This window comes from Montipora foliosa, unplaced genomic scaffold (assembly GCF_036669935.1).
Source record: "Montipora foliosa isolate CH-2021 unplaced genomic scaffold, ASM3666993v2 scaffold_425, whole genome shotgun sequence".
In the NCBI taxonomy this organism is placed as follows: domain Eukaryota; kingdom Metazoa; phylum Cnidaria; class Anthozoa; order Scleractinia; family Acroporidae; genus Montipora; species Montipora foliosa.
This window is the reverse complement of record NW_027179729.1, coordinates 1,407,501-1,430,000: the sequence shown is the minus strand read 5'-3', so window position 1 is coordinate 1,430,000 and position 22,500 is coordinate 1,407,501. Positions and strand designations below refer to the sequence as shown.

Genomic DNA, 22,500 nt, shown 5'->3' with positions numbered 1-22,500 from the left:
AAACGAAATCGATGACATGAAGGGGAGGTTTTGACGTGTGTAGGACCTTTCGGCGCCACGAAATCTAAATTTCTATTTTGTCCCCAATCTGACGCCATAACAGAGACCCTTATTAATAAGCCTAATCTTGTGTCCATGGAGATATAGCCTCAGGATCGATAGCATTTTCCTTAGTCTCCTGCGGTTAACAGTTAAATTAAATCGACAAATCTTTGGCCAAGCCAAATAACCGCCTAGATATGCACACGTACCTCCAAGAAGCAGGTGTTACTATTCTTGACCCGTTACTTGCTTTAACTTGAGGAAGTCAAAGCATTTTTTTGATAATAATAATAATAATAATAATAATAATAATAATAATAATAATAATAATAATAATACATAGTTACGCCAGTAGGGAACCTGAAAACTCCATTCCACTCGAGCTTGTTGGATATGAATGACATGATAAAGGCTCACTCTGCTCTTTGCTTGCATAAACAACAGCCAATTTTTCCATCTCAATACACGCTTGTAGTGAATTATGCTAACTACACGTGGATTAGTAAGGAAATCAGTTTACATATCAAGGTATCATTTCAGTGGTTTTTTCGTATTCAATAACCTATATTTTCCTGTCTTAAAATAGTCTATCCTGCGGTTGATGTCTATCCAAGAGAACAAACAGTTCCTGAGGGAAAAACAACCAACATCAGTTGCAACGCCAAAGGACAGCCACTTCCAAATTTATCCTGGAAATTTGACAAGGGAGAGCTTTCCCCAACTGCTGTCATTATGAATACTTCTGACGGGTCTCTACTCCAGTTAGCAAATACTACAAAGAGCATGGAGGGAAAGTATAAGTGTAAAGCTACAAACAAGGCCGGTGAAGAAGTTTCCACGTCTACTCTTCATGTGTTAGGTTTGTACCGATTATAAGTTGTGAAAAGCGTTTTCACTAAATCACAAGCTGACACATTAGTTTTGAGCCGACAGACTTTTCTTTTTTTTGCATAAACAACCAAAATGACTTTCTGTATCGTTAGCATGCTTTTACGCTAATTAAGTCTTGTGCAATCTAATGGTAGTTCGAATCCATAAAAATGGTGTTTTTTATGCAATTTTGTATGTTTCTGTTCGGAACTAGTTTGCTATTAAATTTTTATGTTTATAAGCTTTAAAAAGTCCTCTTTTAAGTTTTTTCCTTATTGCAACCAAAAATGTAGAAGTTGTTGACACAAGTAAAACCTTGCATGGCTACATAAAATGGTTCAATTGCTTCAACAAAACGGTGAATACAGCCTTTCATCAATTGCAACATCTGACCTGAATTAGTCACAGTGCTGTCGATGTTTCATGTCCGAGATGTAACGACACACACAGTATAAATCAAAGCATGGATAATGTTGTACTTGATCTTCAGAAAAGCCGACTGTCATGATCTCTGGAGAGTCCTACAGACTGGAAGGAGACAAACTTATTCTGACTTGCCAGGCCAATGATCCAACATCGGAAATAAGATGGACAAGAAACACTGTTTCTAAGGGGGGAAAGGCTACAATTACTAAGAATGAGGACAGGAGCATCTTCATCATCGAACGTGTCAAGGTTTCTGACGGTGGTGAATATGTGTGCGAAGCCAACAATGCAGCAGGGGATGCATCCTTGTCAGTTAATGTCACAGTTAGAGGTACGTAATATGGTAGTTGATATTGATTTAGAGAATCTATAGTTTGATAATTTCTACATTGTACAAGACAAAACTACACGGCGGTAGACGGTTTATTCACGGTCAACAGTCAATGAGTAAGGCCCTCTTCAAGATCAACAATTACACAGATAATGGAGGGTGTCAACAGTTTCCAAAAGTTAAAAAGAGCTGAACAAAAGCGACCACAAATGCGTTATCATTGTTGAAGCTTTCTTTAAGTCTTTTACTTCATCCTGGCTTGATTGGCAGCTGTTTGGTAAGTCAAAGGGGTTAGAATTTGATTCTACGGTCTATCTTGCGCAAGGTGATCCTTGAACAAATTCGAGCTGTGGAGACGAGGAAGGTAAAGTAGGCTACATGGAAACTCCCACACTTGCTCAACAACTGTGAGATCAACACCAATAAACAACAGGGATTTAAAGTGAAAGTGTGAGAAAAAAAAAGAGAGAATGAAGGTAAATTCCATAAGATTATTTAACACGTGAAACCGGATGTAAAGATACTAGAAGGAAAAATGTGTCTCTGAAATCTCTTCTTTCAGTAATTATTATCGTCAATTTTCTTTTCAATTCTTCGCACCATAGCCTTGCCAGTACATGTACAAGCTGCACAAGCAGGTAGGTTTACATATATGTTTCCTCTTCTACTTTGAAGTTTTCTACTCGTCTGTTTCCTTTCAGGAGCACCCAACGGAGGTGTTCCACAGGTGTGTATCTGCAGGTTGCATGCTATTTGTAGTAGTGAATGTGCCCTTCGCGAAATAAAAACGAAAGAAATTTACATATAACGAAAAATTCGCATAAATTAAACGATGAAAGCAAATGGTAGAAAAAATGTTAAAAATGCTTAGAAAATTAGTGTGTCTTTAAGAGAATGTGATATTGCCTTGGGAGCGGGCACGAATTATTGTCCGCCCCAACGGTTTTTGCCGTGTGCCATGACTCCAATGTCTTTCTACTCCGGTTGTTCGTTTTGTCAATGATTTTAGAGTTGTTGAAGTCAATAACATGATTAAAAGTCCACGCGTGTTTTGCGACATTTGAGCCTTTAGTATAATGCTTTAAGTTCCTCGTGTGTTCTTTTCTCCTAGTAGTGAAGGATCTTTTAGTTTCGCCAATGTAGCTCCAGGGGCAACATGCGCATGGAATTTTATTGATGACATCGCACTGGTCCTCTTCGGCAGGTCGAGACTTAGGGATAGGGAAATGCTGTTGTAAAGTTTTTACCAGTCTGCTGGTGACTTGGATGTCATGTTCCTTGAGGATTCTTTTGAGAGGTTTCGTGATGCCTTTGATGTAGGGAAGGACTGCAAAGTTGCGTCAGTTTGTTGGCTCAGCCGTCTTAAATAACATACCGACCAACTCTTCTGGAGTAGGTGTAGGTGGTGGAGGCCTCGCTTTCTTTCTTATAACATCAGCAGCGATTTTTTTGGGATAGCCGTTGGAGTGTAAAGCGGCGCAAACACGAGCAGTTTCACGAGTCTTTCCAATTTGTTTGTTGGGGAGATTCAAAGCTCTATGTAGGAGTGTCTCAGTTGTGCTGATTTTATGTTTTCTGTCATAGTGTGAGTGGCAGTCAAGATATCTATCCGTATGTGAGGTTTGCGGAAGATGCCGACCAAAAGTTTTCCGTTATCGCGCGGAGAAACTGTCGTCTACATACCGCTTCCAAAATTTCGGCGAGACAGTAGTCGCGTTGATTGCTGTTTTTTCGATTTCTTCCATGCATAGGTTGTCTACTACAGGGCTGACGGCTACCCATAGCACAACTGTGGATTTGTTTGTAGTTGGTGTCATTATAAACAAAGAAGTTATTGGACAGCACAAATTTCAATAAGGATATTATGTCCTCGATGTCTAGGTTGGTTCTGGAATGAAGAGACGAATCATCTTCTAATTTCTTCCTGATATAAACGCAAGCTTTGTCGACAGGGATGGCGGTGAATAGAGACACCACATCAAAGGCCACCACGGTTTCGTCATCTTAGATTTTAACGTCTTGCTTTTATCGTTTAATTTATGCGAATTTCTCGTTATATTTAAATTTCTTTCGTTTTTATTCATTACTCGTTTTTATCCTTTGAAGACAGCAGTTCAGTCTGTCGAAAGCTCATAGTCTTTTTAAAACTTTTTACCAGAGAACGCTTATACTTATTTCCTATCATGAATCCTGGTAACGGATCTTTAATATTTTTAATTATGGAAGTTGTTGACTATTTTGGAGTTACACTCCTAAGGCAGTAGGAGGTTCCATCTCTTGGAAAACTGTCATTTTACTTCGTTTTTTTTTTACCATAACTTAAAATCAAGAACTTTCATGTTTACAGCGATTGTGTGGTACTACATTGTCGGCGCAGTATCTGCTGTTGCAGTAACAGCATTCATCGCCTGGTACCTTTGCAAACGACGCACAAGGGGTAAATGTACAAGCCTGCATAAATACATCTTCATTCTTAATTATTAAGGCGTTTAAAATGTCATACACTAAGAAATGCTGTTATAAATAGCAGCAGAACTATGAAGATGCAATGCCCCATTTTTCTGGAGAATGTACTCCATATAGCTATAGTCATGTACTTACAGGTGCTGTACACGTGCATTTCAATATTCTTTTGGTTCATGGGTGAGAGATCTACTTACCAGTGACTCAGGGATACTGATACAAAAAAAAGATGTATGTACCTCTTTTTAGGCTACTGTAGTAGCTGGTTGCAAGACAATAGTGTATACCCTGTAGGCTGTTCAACACTAAATACTTATAAAATCCGATGAGGAAAAAAACAAAGCCTGCCATGTTACGATAAATGATAAACAATCGACGCAGAAAAACCTCAACTTAAAAAGCCCGTGTTTGCTCTAGATCTTGGTGGGAGGTATTTTTGAAGTTATCAGTTACCTTGATAATTACGACCACATGACAATATTCAAGGCTGTTGCCTAACAGGAGCCCGGTAGCCTGGGGCTCCCAAAGAATAGCTCTGGGCTCCTTAATTTTTCACATCAACACCTTTCACTTCATATGTTGGGCTCCTAAGTTCTCAGCGTTTAGCTATGAGGGCCCCTTTAAAATTTTCTTAGGCAGCAGCCTTGAATTATTGCAACCACGGGAAAACAATCTCTGGAGACACATACCAGAATAAGAACACGAGAAAAAATGCTTAAAGATACATGTAGCTATTGTTTTTGACATTAAAATTATGGCTGATTAACACAATGCAACATGGAAGTCAGATGAATACAATACTATTGGGATACTGACTTTAATCATGCTGTCAATCTATCTCCACATACAAGTAAATCTGACCAAGTCTTTCCCTTTTTCACATGCTATTATATTCATTGGTTTGCTGAGAAGCCAGAGCTAGGTAAGTTGAATCTTTTAGACGCCAAATACACTAGTTATACTGAATTGTGCTGCCTATGGTTGTTACCCAATTTGCCAAAAAAATGCCTTTAAAGGATGTCTACTTTAACATCCATGGTCACATGATACCCTTTACGAGAATAAGACTTCTTATAAATTAAAAAAAGTAATTCAAATAATGCAAATTATGTGGATAGGTGCAGATACTCAGTGAATTGCATCACCGAGCTTTGGTCAAGTCCAGGTCTTACTTACAGTTTAAACATGGTTTTGATCAACGATCTCCCAATTCTACTTGAACGACTAATGCAATAATTATCGTTTCTCTAACCTTCCGTTGTTATTATCTCAGGGGAATTAGTTTCATTTCTTTTATCGTTCAATATGTAGGATCTAGTGATCAGATCAATGACATGTCAGCAGTGTGTGTAAGAAGTGTATGTACGCTTTAATTTCATGCCATAGTTTAGTGACGAGCAATTAACCCACAATTGAATAATACATGAAAAATAATTTGATTTTCTGGATTTAAGATCAACAGATTTTGAAAAAAGTCATGAGATGAAGTCGATGGATGTTGTAGCGGATAAATGGGAGATATCTCGTGACCGAATAAGACTTGAAGAGGTCATCGGCTCAGGGGCATTTGGAACAGTTTGGAGAGCAACTTTGAGTCGTGAAAATGGGAAACCAGGCATACGTTTTGTTGCAGCAAAGTGCTTCACACGTGAGTTACTTCACAATTACTCATTAATGAGACTGCAGACCATGTGAGATTGATTTATGATACCTTGTGAGGCCAAAGCAACAAATACAGTGACGTCTCAACATGCTCTGCTTGTCCATGTTTTATTTGTAATTTTGTCATAATATGCAAAACAACGTTAAATGCTGAAAACGTAGGGTTCCGGAGAATGTCTAATAAGTGCATTAAGCTTTTTACAATTCTTCTAAATGAAAATGCAGTTCATGTTAGTCTAAACATTGGAGGCGAGCATGCACTGAGCATGCATTTTATTTGCAACAATAGTTGGAATAAATCTGAATGTTTCCAATGATCAACATTAAGGATATTTTGAGATGATGTTCTTTGCCAATAGCTTTGAGATAATTTACTACAGGATTTTTATTAAGGAGCTGGTCGCCCTCAATGTGAAAAAACGAATGGTGCCCGGGATAGATTCTCACGAGCTGGCAGCCAGTTCTTTTAAGATCTTGGAATCTTTTAAAAAATATGTCCCACAGGAAACCAGGCTTGTTCAAATTTACTTTGTGTTCAGACCGCTGTCCTGACGCACAGGTTCCCCAACATGATTAGTAGTAGTCTAGGGTTATATTAATGTGATGGTGATACCCTTTATGGAAATTAACAAACTAAGTTTAGATTTATCAACTAAAAATTATCAAACTAAATGCCTTGAGGGGGTTGGATAAGCGATCAATAAAATGTAAGGCCTGTTTTAATTAAAGGTCGCATTTCACATCTGCCGAGTCTAACGCAAATGAGAAAATTCTATTGTTTTCGCTCATTTGCATCATATTCGACACATGTGAAATGAAACCTTCAAAATGGGCCTAAGAGTTATTTTACTCGCATTAATACATGGCATTTTCGCGTGGCATCGGTGGAGTCGGAGTTTCTTCCTCCGCCGCCACCTTGAACCACTGAAGTCAAGTGAGAATGCCATGTAATTTATTGGATGCTTGATTGATCGAGCTCAGCTCGATTCTCACGATAGCCGAAATTTGCCTCGAGAGGCCAAAAATATCAAACATGTTTGATTTTATCCTCACGGCCTTGCAAGGCGAATTTCTCACCAAAATAATCCCACACGCGTGAGGAAACGGCCAGACAAACCGCCTCGCGAGGCAGTTCGCTCAACTCGTTCCTGACTGTGTGCGGTGGGCGTAATATTTTTTGCACAATGGCAAAATGCGTAGGGGTAAACAAACAAGCAGCAAACGAAGAAGCAGGGTTCGACGTGGAAAGGGACAAATTCCAAAATATGGATTCGAACAGAGTGGTTCAATTTTTTGGTTAACAAAATTTGTTCAAGCACTTTGGAAGGAGGATGGGTAAAAGTATTTGCCCAGAAGTTTGTAATGGCTGAAATGTCGATGAAAATGATTAAGACTATCTCATAAAGATTACCACTGATCTTTATATAAAGATCGTTTCGTTTGAGAATAAGCGATTATTGCATTGTTTGCACATTCAGCCCCACACTTCCCTGAAACTCAAATCAAAGCAGCCACTGGGCTTTTCAGAATGATCATAGATTACCAGGTATGAAGGTTCATACACGTGACATTTTAGCGATGTTTGATAGCCTGTTAGCCTCATGAATTATTAACGCCTTTGAAATTAGGTATAAGCACTGATTTTAAATGGTTAGCATGATAGTGATAAATTCAACCTTTTCGATTATTTTGGCATAGTCTTATTCAAGCCATGAGTTCTTTTTAATTGAGCAAGTAGAACGTTTGGATGAAGAGACGTCTCCTGGTAATTTCCTTTTTCCTAATTAACAGGCCATTTCCGAGATCAAGTCTGTCTCCTGTTCAAAGTGGTCTGAGTTCGTACCAGTCTCGCAGCAAATCTCAGACCAGGTCCAGAAATTTCAAGCCTGTACTGCTTTTAGGTCAGCCATATATTTATTAAAAAAACGTATCGTTTCATCTCGAATTGAGCCACCAAACATCTCGTCCGGGTTTCATGCAAACATTCATACCGGTACAAGTTCATGTCGATCTGAGTTCGTCCCGGTCTCATGTAAATACCCCGTAAGTGCGAAATGTTTGTCATGGTAATTAGTTCTACTTAAAATATCAATGAAAGCTAATTTTCATAACAAGAACTTCGCACTTAGATTTGCCTTGAGGAGGAGGAAGAGATGAACTCAGAAATGGCCTAATCAGCCCCATATAATCCTGAAGTTCGAAGTTCTCCTTTTTGGGCCTCCCTTCTTTCTTTCCTTTTTTTTTTTTTTTTTTTTTTGTTATATTCTCTTTGTGATTTGTCCACTTTTTCCTGTAATATTTTTCTTTAATTAAACTGCAAAAGATCGCCTGTTCCACTAGAGCCCGAGTCTATCAATGCGTTTCTTGGTTCACCGCGAACATGTTTAATCCTGTGTTTGTGGCAAAGTCAGTCACCACTTTACTCAAAAATTATTTTCTGAGAGCTGTATTTATTTGAATTGCTGAGAGAGTCAGGTTAAGATGCTGATCATTGCTTGAGCAGTAACGAAAGGAAAGCCTGAGTTTTTTTAGGCTTTCCTTTCGTTACTGCTCAAGTAACTTTAATTAATATCATCATCGTAACTTAACTCCTTTTCCATTGTCAGATTGAAACTTTGTCGGAAATCCCAGCATCCATGCTAAAATAGACGTTCTAGGGTTCTGGCAATTTCTGATGTTACTATATGTCTGAGAGGAAATAGCCCGCGAATACTTTGAGTAATGATCTTTAAGGCAAAGAAGACAGTTATGCTCCGTAGAATAGCGAGAGATTAAAAATCAATGCAATCTATTTGCTCACGGAAATAATTGTGAATTACTATGAAAATTCCACTGTTAGGCTATTTGTAGACATTTATCTGTTTGGTCTCTCTCATGGTGACATGTTGCTGAATGTGCTTTTGAGATGTTCTATGTAATTGCTTTTTCGGAACGACATCTTTGTTGTCACTGTCGACGATCAAGAGCCCATTTCTTGCAAGCAATTTTCACTTTTGTTGGACCAGAGAGATCTGAGCATTTGCGCTCTTTTGTCATCCTTTAACTTCTTCATAAAAGTCGTCAACTATAAATAATATTGTTTTGTGGACTGTTTAAGCTCGTTCAAGACTTCCAAAAAGTACTCAGAGTTCACACAAACATAGTCGCTGGCAGTTCCATCGGTAACCATAAGGAATGATAAGCTATATTTATTATTTAGTCTCACATCGTTTTGCTTACGCACTTGAATGATTGTAGTTACCGCGGAGGCTTGGAAATAGCTTAAAAACGCGTACAACGGAAATTTAGTTGTTAACCCGATAGCATAGCGGTAATGTCAGAGGACACGAATCACAGACTTACGATGGTGCAAGGTGCGTATATCAGGAGTGGCATGGAAAGAGGGGTAAGGTAAGTGGTAAAGATTGTAAGGAGCAACAGAGGAAGAGATAGAAGAGGTAAGAAAGAGCAGAGAAGCGAAGGGTTAAAAGAATGATCTCGTTTATTTTTATTGCTTTCTCTTTAAATTGAGCCCCCCTAAAATCTACGCCCCATTTTTTGTTACATCCCCGAAAAAGAAAATAGCCTTTTTTAGACAGTTGATAATAGAATAGTTTGGGCCATTTTAACCTGGATGAATTTGTTTTCAAACTAGTTTAATATTAAGGTGTACCTATCTTAAGAACTTTCTTTTTGAGTGTCTTTTGATCTAATTTGTGATTGCAGCAACTTCAGGGGAGGAAGGGCGAAAGGCGTTGATGAGAGAAATCGGGTTAGGAAAAGTCCTTGCTGACAGCCCCGTGCCAAATGTCGCACAGTTCATTGGCGCTGTTACCACCCAGAGTAAGACGCCGTTTGTTTGTGGTTTTAGGATTATTATTATTATTTTTTTTTTTCATGTTATTCACATTTTCTTTCTTCCCAGATATCAGGTTTCGCCAGAATGGATAATACCACGGTTTTTTTTTTTTTCATTTTATTCACATTTTCTTTCTTCCCAGATATCAGGTTTCGCCAGAATGGATAAAACCACGGTTTTTAAAAACTAGTAATGAACGATTATTGATATTTTACAAGTAGTGCTAGCCTTAAATATCAACCCACGAAAACTGTGCTATATTCTGCAGCCATGGATTGGGTCTCCTGACAAACAAAGCTAAATCATTTTGGTATTCCAGACTACATCACCAAGAATTTGATGATATTAGTACGCTTGCAGTGACTTAGCTAGTAACCTTTTTATAGTGTGCCAACCACTGGAAAATTAGAATGTTGATAACAAGGATGTATTCAAAACATACCGCCAAGGTCCATGTCAGCCCTGTGGACCTGATCCTTGGACCCCCCCTTGAAACCAGTGTATGGACCAACTCTGTGAACCAAGTTAATGCACCACAATTGTGTTCACAATATAACTCCCAGGGCATTAGTAAGGCAGGAAAGACTCTGTAGAAGATTGCCCCATTAAGAGAGGATAGCGCTTTCCGAAGTTGCGCACGATATTACTGCTCACTTAGAAATTTTTATTCCGTATGGCCAAGATTCTTAGAGTGCGATAAGCGCTAACATTTCGTTGAGTTCTATTAAGTCTATTGGTTGTCATGGTGCTGAACACAAGTTAGCGCTAAGCTAACCATGTTTCTAATAGCTGGAACCATAACGCCTAAGCTTCCCAGAAGAGCTTTGAATCCTGTCACTCTGCTCAGCGAAAAAATATGAAAGAGACTAGGATATTTATTTATAAATAAATGCAGACTCTAGATTGAGAATAGAGAATGACAACACCATGCGAGGATGACGATGTTTTGAGTAGTGCTTTCGTGACGTAATGCTCAAGACGTATTGAGAAGTAAAACAAGGAACGTAACGGGGTTTTGGACTTTTTTTAAAGGATAGGAAAGCTACATTCAACCACAAGACAACAGTCATACTATGAGAGATGCTTTGACTGAATTGACCTAAATTCGACTTAGTAAAACTATACTCACTAAGCACAACAGTTATAGTGACGCATTGAGTATACAAAATGATTGGTGTTCCCCAGTGTTAGTGCCTGGTCTAGGTTCATGGGCCAGGTCCAGAAAAGTGTATAAGGTCCTGGCGTCTATGTTTTGTATACAACCGCATAACAATCTGCGACGTGATTAATATATTTGCCATATGCTACTAAATGGTTGAGAATTCCAGGCTCTCGCGTTAGAATGTTTCTTTGGTTAAAACCTAGGACTGATTTCTCAAAAAACCCGGTAACATTCTGTTCCGAAGAAGCCAATGATAACACCATGATCCGGCAACATAATTGCAAAGTTTCATCCCTCAAAACTTTAGTTTAAATATATATTAGAGATTTATGGTTCGTGCCACATGCCCGAAAATCATGAAACAGGTCCCTCGATACCGTTTCTTGAAAGTCCCCAAACTTCTTGAGTGTCACAGGTAAATCTAAATCTTAAGAATGGAGAAGTTTTTGTTCATCATTTTTGCAATCATTCTACTATTAGCGGAGCTCTGCGCGTGCCGAGGTTTATAGTTAAGAAAATATGGTAACCCATGGATGCCAAAAATTTTGATTTTACAGCCATGACGTCATCGACAGTCTGTACGTCCGTACGTACGTCTACCCATCAATGTATGCGGCCTATGTGACTCGTATAACGCTAGTTTGCACCACACATCTTTGATATTGGACACCCATGTTATGATCAACTGACACCTGTCAAAACAAGGTATCCCCTGACCAGGCCCGTGACCATTTCGCGGGCTCAAGCTTAGAGCTTATCGAGGTCACCTTTTTTTAAGTTGACCGCTGACCAGGTACTGGTTTTAAGTTGGATTGCAGGTTCAACCCAGGTTAACTCACATTAACATAGACGAGGCTTCATTTTTCGAGGGCTTTCTTTTGTTCGACGCCGCTACACTGCCTTACTACGTGAACTATAGTTTTTACACACTCAACGCTTTACGAGTTCAGGTGGGAAACGGTTTCGAAAATGTTTTCTTTCTGCATTTTTCGCTAGTTTCAATCGGATTTTACATATCAGCAGGGTTGGATACAGACCAGTGCAACTTGTTTTCAGAAACTAGTCAATATTGTTAAAAAATTTAAAAAACTAGGAAAACCATGCCAGAAAGTCTCAACAGCAAGATACCAATTCGTCCCAGGTGTTTAATTATAATACAGAATTTGTTAATTCCAACCGCACTGCATTTTTGCCAGCCTCCAACGGACCATCGCCTTGAGTTCTGAGTCCAATCCTCATCCTTCCCCCTCCCCCTCCGAAGATCTCAGCTCAATGTATGTGCACTAGCGCAAATTTTGTATTGTTCCTTGTGCACTAGTCAAATTTCTCTTTCATTGGCTGAGCATAATTGTGGCTGCTGCGGTTCTGTGCACTAGTCCTGAACTACTCGATCTGAATGACGTGTCATGGCTTCGCTACTTTCAAGTGAGCTTGTTTGTCGAAAGGAAGATTGTTCACCCTTTGATATCGGTACCATGTACAGAGTCATTGCCTCGTTTACCGACGCAGAAAAGGTTCCGTTTATTGAAAGCGTGTGGAAGCCAGCTTTACTGTTCGAGTTCCCCTTGTCGACAGAAACGTCAGCAAAGCAGCGAGAGTTTCGACAGGAAGGCTCGTGAGATACTCTTGCCCTGTTTATTCCAAGTAGTTGGATGGCGCGTTTTGTTTGCCTTGTGTCTGTTTTGGAATGGAGTGTGGCAAAAATGGTGTCAAACTAGACAAACTGTTTCGATCCCGCTTACATTTTCGGTTCGACAGCCGTTCGAGCGGAAAGTCAGAAATTCACAAATTTTCTGTCATGGCAATGCAGCATTTCTTGGCTGCAATGAGAACTCAAACCACCCCCATTGATCAGCAGTTAAACCGGTTGATGCAAGCACAGATCGATGAAAATCAAGAGAAAATTAAATAGATTGTGAAAACTGTAATATTTTGTGGTAAAAAGAATATTCCGTCGAGGGGGAAACGAAATAACAAGCAATCTCCAAGGAAACGTTCAAGCCCTTTTGGAGTTTCGTATAGACAGTGGTGATGTAAAACTTAAGGAACATCTCCAGAATGCGCCAAGAAATGCCACGTACCGCTCCAAAACGGTACAGAACGAGATTATCCAGACTGAGGGGAAATATATTTCTTCAAAAGTCATCGCAGAATGGCTGACGTTTCCAACAGAGAAAACCTGACCCTTTTTCTCCGCTATGCCGACTCTTCAAAGAATATTCGAGAGGAGTTTGTTGGTTTCCGCCTTACTGTTGAAGAAACCACCGGTAACACAATCAAGGAGTTAATAATTAATTCACTTCGTGACCTTGGAGTTGACCATGGATAATTGTAGATGGTACTTGGAATCCCAAGATACGGGACGATGCACGGGTCTTTACTCAACGCTGTCACTTTTGGATTTATTGTGACGCTTGTTATTGTTGAGTATATTCTTAATTTAACAAGACCTGCCACTGTTAAGCTGCAAAATAAAGAAATGGACATTCTTAAGGCTGAGCAGGAAATTGCAACTCTACAGAAAGCTCTTAAAGACATGCAGATAAACATTGAGGGTCATCATCATCGGTTGTTTGAAGAGGCAGTACAACTTTCAGAGAAAGTTAGTATTTGACCTAGCAGACCAAGAACTGACCAGAGCCAATTTTTTTGTAGCAACTGTCCTGCATCAACTCCAGAAGCATACGATCGGATCAACATTTCGCAAGTTTTGTCTGGATCATTCCTTGCAGCAAGTTCAATCAAGATTTCCTCCAGAAGCCTATGTGTATTTTAAAGGTCTTTTCTATTGTACCATCTGTTTTGTTGAAAACTCCATCAACCTGGAAAGCTCAGATTCAAGTGTTTTGTCATCAATATGCACAAGATCTTCCGAATGTTGTTGGGCTGCCTGCCAAGTTCGAATTGTGGCAAACAATATGGACAGAGAAGAAAGAAAAGGCAAAAGACATCCTTGAAAAGAATGTCAGTACTTTGAAAAGTGCCAAACGTCTTCACCATCCTACAGATTCTTGCAACAATCCCTGTTACATATTGTTCAAGTCAAGCATCGGAGGGATATAAACTTAAAGCTGAGTGTTTATTTTTAATTTGTTTAGAGCTGCGTTTTTCTCTGTATCGCAATTTTTGGCATATCTTTAGAAGCTGTGATAAGCTTGCATGATTTCTGGCGGACCTATGACTAGAATAGAAACGAAAGGAGACTGAAAGAGAGCGACAACGACAAAAAAGAATACAAGTAATAGCTCACTCAAAGTTACTGGACAATTGCAAATTCTTCCTTTGGGCACTAAAGGGTTTGTTATTTTTGCGGATGCGTTACTTAAAGTGGATGCGTATTTTTGAAAAGTGGGTTTATCGGTTTTTCCTTTATTCAGGAATGAAACTCAATATCAATTATCTGTACTCTTTTGGCTGGCATGTTTCAACGAAATACATCAAAATTTTGAATGATCTCGTTTTAAGAAACAACGTGGAATAAAGTACATTAGTTAAATTTTTTTTTTTAAACCTTGAACTGATAAAGTTTTACTGATGGTTTCTAATTTTAGCGTGATTCCTATTCGCTGGCTATTGACAGTTGACTCTGAAATGGCTTTTTTTTTTCCTTTCCAGTTCGCTCACTGAGGGTGTGCTTGTTTTCTTTTAAAATTAGAAAATTAAACGATCCTTACCTGTAAGGTGAAGTTTGATTGCGAATCTGCCAAATCCCTGGTGATTCGGTGAGGGTTAACATGAGATGCACTCGTGCCGCCGTGGATAATCAGACTTTCAAAGGTTGTGGACACGGTTATCAAGATACAAATGAATACAGAGGAAAATGGAAGAACAAGGGGCTGCAAGTAGAAAAAGTGTGAGGGAAGGCATTTTAACCCTCACAGAGTCATCGGGGAAATGGCAGAATCACAATCAAACTTCACGTTACAGGTAAGGCTCGTTTAATTGTCTAATTCTACCAAAAACCCGATGACGTCACTTCCGGTTAACATGATATTTTACAGCAATAAACGTGAACACAACGATTCCAATCCACAAAACCAACTTATCGACCTGGCACAGCTCCAGCAAAGCTGTTTCTAGCAATAACGGGTTGCTTATAGAACTTCTGAAAAGCAGATTTTCGAGATCATTCGATGTCTTTTAGGATTTCATCAGTGGGATTCACCTGCCTGCTCTCGATATAGCTGCTGATTTGGCGCTGTGAGCATTAAACCTTGCTGTATCTATTCCACTTGCTTCCATAACAGCTTTAATTCATCGCCCATTTGCGTTCGTACCAATCTGCCGATAAGGCATGACATATGAAAGGAGAAGACGGTCTTTGCCATGGTCACAAAACAAGCTGGGTTTTTCCAAGAGAGCGTTCTAGAGTAGAGTAAGTGGTTCTTTAGGGTACTTTAGAGTTCTTCACAACAAAAAATGACAGGAGGGTTTTCCCCAGGTCTGTCCTGCTTGCTATGATTCTGTATGTAGAACATAGATAATAATCAGGAGTTTTCTCCATAGCATCGATCCTCAGAAAATGACAGCGTTTGGCACCGCCTCCCATATGTTAAAACTAGCGGTTTAAGGGTCAGTTCTTCCGAGACAGAGCTTGCTCAGAGGATACAATAGTCCTATGTACTTCAGGACGACATCAGATCCCATGTTACCTGATATCGAGAAGTAAGCTTGCAACAGTTGAACACACCCTACAGGTAGCCCACTTTTAAACGGATGGTCAGTCACAGCGTAGTGACAACCAGGGAATTCAATCCCCTTAAACAGCTTGCGAGTGCTGAGCAAGCCGTATTAATCCTCGAGTATGACATTCGCTTAATATGAAAGGCGTGGAGGCATTAACACGTTGTTCACACTCGTCTGTAGTGGATCAGTTTTCTCTGGTAGCCCAGATGCACACCATTAATTTGCGGATGTAAACATCTTACTGCTTTGCTGCCGCTAAATATTCAAGAGGACATGAGCAGATTGGCAACCTCGCCCGGAATGTTACCCTTAATGAACTATTGCCTGACACTTTGCATGTCAGGGGTTGCCGTTCTGGGCTCAGAGGGTGAACATCCCCATGAGAAAATGTAATTGTTAGTGAGCTGTTACTGACCAATTCACAGGGAAAGCATCCACATATGATGCATTCGTGTATGGCTTCCAGGCACCATAGGCACTAGTTTGATGGTTGTTTCTACTTGCAAACAGGTCAATCTGGGGAACAACAAAATCCCATATATATACAAGTAAATACCGCGATTCAGTTCCCACTATGATCCCATCTTCAAAACGGCGCAATGAGAATCTGCAGTAAATTTAAACCGCACCGATTGACGCGCAGCAGAAACGCTGACTATGCTTCTAGAAGGGCCTATAATCAAATTTCCTTAGCAATTGTATCGCATTCCTTGTTCCTGCATCCCCGATGCCACTGATGTGGGAAATAGCAGTCACGTTGTAAGACATGTTCCTGATGCGCAAAATGGACACTGACGCGAGTAAGGACATAGTCCCCCGTCCCACGGAGCGCGGTTGAAGAATACTCAGTTTGTGTTTCGTGCATTGTTGTACCCAGACCCATGCGTGATGCATCTACTGTAAAAGCGATATTTGGGGAACAACGGTCAATAACCCGGAAAGCTGTGGACACTGAGATGACTCACCACTCTAACAGCACCAATGCTGTCAGCAGACGGAGGCATGTTTACAACGAACTTGTCAGTCTCCGTTAAGATTAAGCATATATTAATATCGTTACAGGAATCCTAAGAACTCTAGGCACTGCGTAGGGTGAAAAACAGACTGGGTCGGATGAAACACAAAACCCAAGCGCGCAAATAATTGGGCAGTATGTAAGGTAGCCTCAAGGCAGGCCTCCTCAGAATCCTGCAGGTAAAAGAATTATCAATATAACTCAAAAAATTAAGTCCGTATAGGGTGCGTAGGGTGGAAAAAAATGAGTATAACACCCTGGTAAAGATGCAAGGACTACCTGTCAGTCCCATGGGTAGGGCCCAAAAACGGAACAGAAGACCCCTCGGTGCAAACTTCAGATATTTTCTGAAGGTAGGCAATATAGTAATGGAATTGATGAAATTGGGTAGGTCTGCAGAGGACATAAAACACCCAGGTTTCATCAACCTTATGGTACATGCTAGAGTAACCATCTTGAACTTACAGTAGGTCAATGCTTGATTTAAAAACTTCAAATTGAAAATAACACTATGAAACCCAGGTTCCTCTTTTGGTCATAGGACTATGGGAGAAACAATTTCTCCTGTTTCCCACCGACATCGTTCAAAGATCATTAATTCCTCCTGCATCATTAGCTTCTTTCTCAATAACAAAAAATTGGAATTCTGCATGCCGTGGACTTGGAGGGGTAACCTGGTGTCGATAGATAATAAAATTCAAGTTCACAGCTAGATGCACACTGCAAGATAAACGAGTCGGAAGTCAACTTTGCTATTCGCAATTGGCCAGCTTGCAATGGTGCAACTGACCTAATAACACTATCAATGCTACTCATATAACCAACCTGAGGATTACAATTTAACGGTTTGTCTCCTTTTGGGACTGAGATCATGGTTGACTGCCTTGCTTCTTCTTGGTGGTGGTAGGAGCCCCTTCTCCCCTAACAAATTAAAGGCTTTGCAGAATAAGACTTGCCACCTCTGAAGAAGCAAACTGGGCGTTCAGGTCTGGTTTCAGAGATTCTCTGCCACGAAGATTCAGTTCCCGGTTTACTGCCAACGCTAGAACAAGGGAATGTAAGAGAGTATCCTAGAACTCGCCTGATGCTTTATTACAGGCATTGACGGTGGCACAAAATTAGAAAACAAAAACTGTTGAGCTTTCTGAAGAGCCCTTTCTGAGGATTTGGTATAGCGAATATAACGTTGACGTCACCTATTGTGATTAATATGCCAACCAGAGGCTCATTGGCTGTCACAAAGGGTCTTTTGTTTCTGTGGTTGGCACACTTGAATGACAAAAACAATGTTTGGAAGCAGAGATCATCCCTACTTGGAGACAACCGATTACAAATAGCTCTGTTCGCTTTAGAGGAGACTAGCAATTAACAATTTTCTGGTCTTAGGTATTTTTCCACCAGCCCCTTTAGCTTTGTTTTAAGGAGATCGCCTTTGATAAAGTCTTCTAGCATAGTGGCCAGCTTGGCGTTAAGTGGCGCACCTGTTTTTTCAGTTGCCGAGAACTCCTCTGCTAAGTTGTCAAAAATTGACCCAGGGGACTCTCCTAAGTAGTTTGCAAGGCAACCAATGAGCACAGGCGAAACCTCCGAGCATTAGTCATCACCATCAGAGGGCTTATCCAGATCATTTTCAGAGCCCGTTCAGTGCCCTAAATTTGGCTTCAATCTCTTACTAAGCTCTTGTTTCAGGGAAGCTGAACATCTGCTTTCCTCGAGGAAGGAAGCGGTGGGGAGGCCCCTCATCTAAGTTTTGTGTGTTTGCTAAAGTGTAAACAACCGAAAAATATTGAGCTCTGAAGGACCAAGAACCTTGTTCTGTCTGGGTAATAACAATAATAATTATAATTATAATTATAATTATAATTATAATTATAATTATAATAATAATAATAATAATAATAATAATAATAATAATAATACTTATTATTATTATTATTATTATTATTGCTTTCTGGTTATGAGACCGAGCTTACGGTAAAAAAGTGCATAACGTTGAACGACCATCTCTCTCACACAGTACACCCAATTTTGATCATGGAATACTTGCCCTGTGGAGATCTACTGGGCTATCTGAGAAAAAGCCGTGGAATTGCTGACAAATATTATCACGGAGAAGGAGAGGTAGCGCAGTTGCGTACATACGACCTGGTCTCATTTTCAAAACAGATTGCTACGGCGATGGGGTTCCTGGCATCAAGAGGGGTAAGTAAGTGATACGAGGATCAAGCAAATGTTCAAAAATATTTTTCTTTAAGGTATGTTTGTCATCGGTGTGAGACAAATTTGGTTGGAGTCGTATCTCAAACAAATGGCCTCAAGATTTCAAAAGCAATGAACTCTGCAAAAAGTCCTTGTAGTGATGGCCGAGATACAAACAGATTCGACGCAGTTTAAATAGGCATTTTATTTGATACAAGCACGCACGCCATGTTCCCATATTCCCAGATCCTTGGCAACCTTCACCCTATGTAGTAATCTAGTTTAACACTACAATTGTGGTAAAGACTGTTTACTGGTCGAATTTTACCATTTCCAGTGGTATGAAACACCTGAATTTTTTTGTGGTGGATCCACTCGCGGATTTGTTATAATTGCTACTAGCGCCAGGCTTGTAACTCTTCGGTAAGAAGAGTTTCAGATTTGTGTCAATCAGCATTTAGGGTTTCTTGGTTGAGGTTACTTGAATTGACTGTTTATGTTTACGTGGGGAGCAGAATTAGATGTAAATGTTAGCATTTATGAGTGGACTCTTGAGTTGGAACTCAAATCAGGGGATATGTTTTCGTCCATAACTTTAACAAAAAGGGTCGGCCTATAGGACGTTGCAATTGACCGGTTACCTCCCACTATATTGCTTTCTGTGTCTCGAGACGCAAATAAGATCCACAAAAACCGAGACAATGAAGAACCACGTCCCTATGACGACTTCAGATTGTCTTTTCCTTTTTTTTTTTTTTTTTTTCATGTTCATAGATTATTCACCGTGATCTAGCAGCACGAAACGTCCTCCTAGATAAGAACTATGTGTGCAAGGTGACGGACTTTGGATTATCGTACCAGAACTTCAAATACGGACATGGCAATGCCAAAAAGGTGAGTCATGTTGTTGATAGGTTCCATTTCAAAGTGCTTTGACCATTCTTTGACTTTCCTTTTTTCACCTGTAACCAATGTGTTGTTGTCTTCCTAGGGCTGTATGCCGGTTAAATGGACGGTACCAGAGATCCTCTTTGGAGATGCGTCAAATCTTTCCACCAAAAGTGATGTGTATGTACTTGCACAAATGTTTTAAATAGTCATTTTACAAGCATTTTGTATTTAATGCTTTTTAGAATATTAGATTGTAATTTTGACCTAAATGGTGCTTCATAATATAAGAGAAATTAACAAAAACGAATCGTCTTTTGAAACTTTAGCGATGGTCATGCATTTTTACTTACAGGCCTACTCTGGAACCTTAACTCGCCTTAACTCGCCCTAACTCGCAGCTTGAGATTATGTTCAAATTTCCTTATCTCGCCTTAACTCGCCTAAACTCGCATTATCTCGCACACCCTCGCCCACTCTCACCACTGCAAAATGGATACCAATTTAAATGGGTCTGATCCATTCAACCAAGATTCATACCGGTCCCCCCGGGAAACGTGGTCCACGTCAAAAGGTTTTGAAAATTTTCCGGTTGCACTGAACTGTTCCATTGAGCTTTGGACCAAAATTTCCAGAAATTTTGGTTGATGGATCGCACCCAATACCTCAACCCACTCTCAGGGTAATTTCATAATTAATCCACAAAGGAAAGACACCAAAAAAGAAGGATTTCAACAATTTTAAACAATAGTAATTTGTAAGTCCCATCCTTCTGGAATTTCCAAATAGCCTCTGTGATAAGGGTATTTCACTAAGATTTCATGAAGTTTTTCTTAGTACTTAATGGACAGTCAATGGAACTACCAGGAACAACCTGAACATGCACTAACTTGTTATCTAACAAAAAGGTTACAATGCTAAGCATGGCAGAAATTCCAGAAGCATGGGGTCACAGGGTCTGGAGAAACCAGACTTATTGCTACATGTAGTATTTTGGGCCACAAAGTAAGCGACATTAACTAAAAGTAGAAACAGTGAATCAACGAAAACTTTTCTTATGACAATAAATTTACTTATACTTCTAAGCGAGACAAGGAAATACAATTTTTAAAACATAATAACAGAATGTTAATAATTTTTCTTTTAAGCTACTGTAGCTAATTATTTACAATAACGTTTTGCAAATGTAATGCATGGAAGCTGTTTACGATAATGAAAAATCAGCAGCATAATTATCATCTATAATCTGATGAAGCTAATGAAGATTCTAGCTGACAAGTCTGGGATGTAGGCTAGAATCCTTTAAATACTCGACATACGTACTGATTGCAGTCCATTTTTCTCAATTATAAAGTTACCTGGTACAAGAATCCACCTGACATCCTGACGTGACATCCCTCTCAATTAATAGTCAATTGTAGTCAAGCTGGCAACCATAAGCCATGATTCATAAAGACTTGTTACATTTAGCCCTTAACTGAATAAAGGTTTTTGCATTGATACTTCGTTCGCCATTTTTAAAAGTTACCCAGGGCCCTCTCGCTCAACTCATTGTCCTGGGAAGTTTTAGGTGGGAAGCTTCAACGTGGCGTACATGACATCAAAACACGTTACAACACGGCTAAGCCGGTGGCCATTTTTGTAAAATTAGAATGTTCATCATCACTGACAACTCTGAATTAAGGGTTTGCGAGACAAAGCCGATAATGGAAAGTACTTTTGTTCATCAACTTAAATGAGGTTTAGCTCTCTGCACAACTGTGAACACAAGTAAGCCTAAAGAGAAAATAAGGTCATTTATTTTTTGCTGTTTTGCTTGTCTGAGAATATTAAAATCAAGTTGTCTCTCACAGGATTGTCCAAGTTTAAGGGGGGAGGTTCTAAAATACAGTAACTGCTGCCTTTGCGTAAAGGCATCAATCTCTATTTGCAAGAGATTAAAATGGATTTATCCCGAGGGAACGAAAAGGCAATTGGTGTTTTCGTTGAGTTTCTGGCAGTGAAACCAAACAATTGGGCAGGATTCCAAGGGAAACCATCAGTGAAGTGGAGAGAATAGGCCAATTGGAAGACTTAAAGATGAGTCTTATAACTTTAAAGGAGAAAGAAATTTCATTCTGCTTTAGTAAAATTGATTGTGTCATAAACATTTCCTCATTTGAGTTGTAATTCGTCAGCTTCCCCGTTCTTTAATACTAGTTCTTTGTTTGAAGGACATTGACACAGACTGTAAAAACCTTTTTTTTTTTAATTCTGGAGTTAGTGATAACAATTCATGCCATGTCATGTGATACCTATTATGTTCACCTGTCTAATTAAAACATAGTGTTATTGAATTTAAAAAAAAAGTAAAGTGAAATATCCTACCTGTGTTTATACTACAATTACATTTTCTCATCTATTCATTATTGTTTATTTACATTAGTTTTGTTTTTCACTAATTTGTTATTCTGACAAATATTTATGCAGCTATAGTAAATAGCATATGATGATGACTATATTTATTAGTAGTAGTATCATACAGCCACCAAATGGTATAGTTTGGTGTCTGAATGTTATATACTTAATAAAGAACAGGCCTCGGTTATTCAAAGGCTGGATAGTGCTATCCAACGGACCAATCTCTATCCAGTGGATAATGCAATGTACAGTGATTTATCCATTGAATAGCGATATCCAACGTTTTAACAACCAGGCCTAGGACTCCATATTCAACTTGTCCAATTACAGTTGTAGGAAAAAACATTACTTTACTAATTTTAAATAAGATTTGGCTTCAGTCAACTTGGGAGCTCATCTGCAGTTTTTTTATTTTTTATTTTGTAATTGGGCAAAATAGAGACTGTTAGAGATATATACACAAGGCATACAAAGATTGCAAGGCATCTTTAGATGTATGTTACTAAAGCATATTATAT

At 39.3% G+C, this 22,500-nt stretch overlaps 1 protein-coding gene across 1 annotated transcript in view; it reads left to right on the top strand.

The window, feature by feature from the left end:
- The first annotated feature begins 5,614 nt into the window (after positions 1 to 5,614).
- The window catches only part of LOC137988729 (tyrosine kinase receptor Cad96Ca-like), a 48,075-nt gene continuing 31,189 nt past the window's right edge, over positions 5,615 to 22,500 (top strand). Inside the window, exons 1-5 of the mRNA XM_068834701.1 lie at positions 5,615 to 5,780; positions 9,500 to 9,616; positions 18,513 to 18,697; positions 19,469 to 19,588; positions 19,686 to 19,762. Coding sequence (XP_068690802.1) covers positions 5,615 to 5,780; positions 9,500 to 9,616; positions 18,513 to 18,697; positions 19,469 to 19,588; positions 19,686 to 19,762 — 665 coding nt within the window. The remainder of the gene's footprint in view (positions 5,781 to 9,499; positions 9,617 to 18,512; positions 18,698 to 19,468; positions 19,589 to 19,685; positions 19,763 to 22,500) is intronic.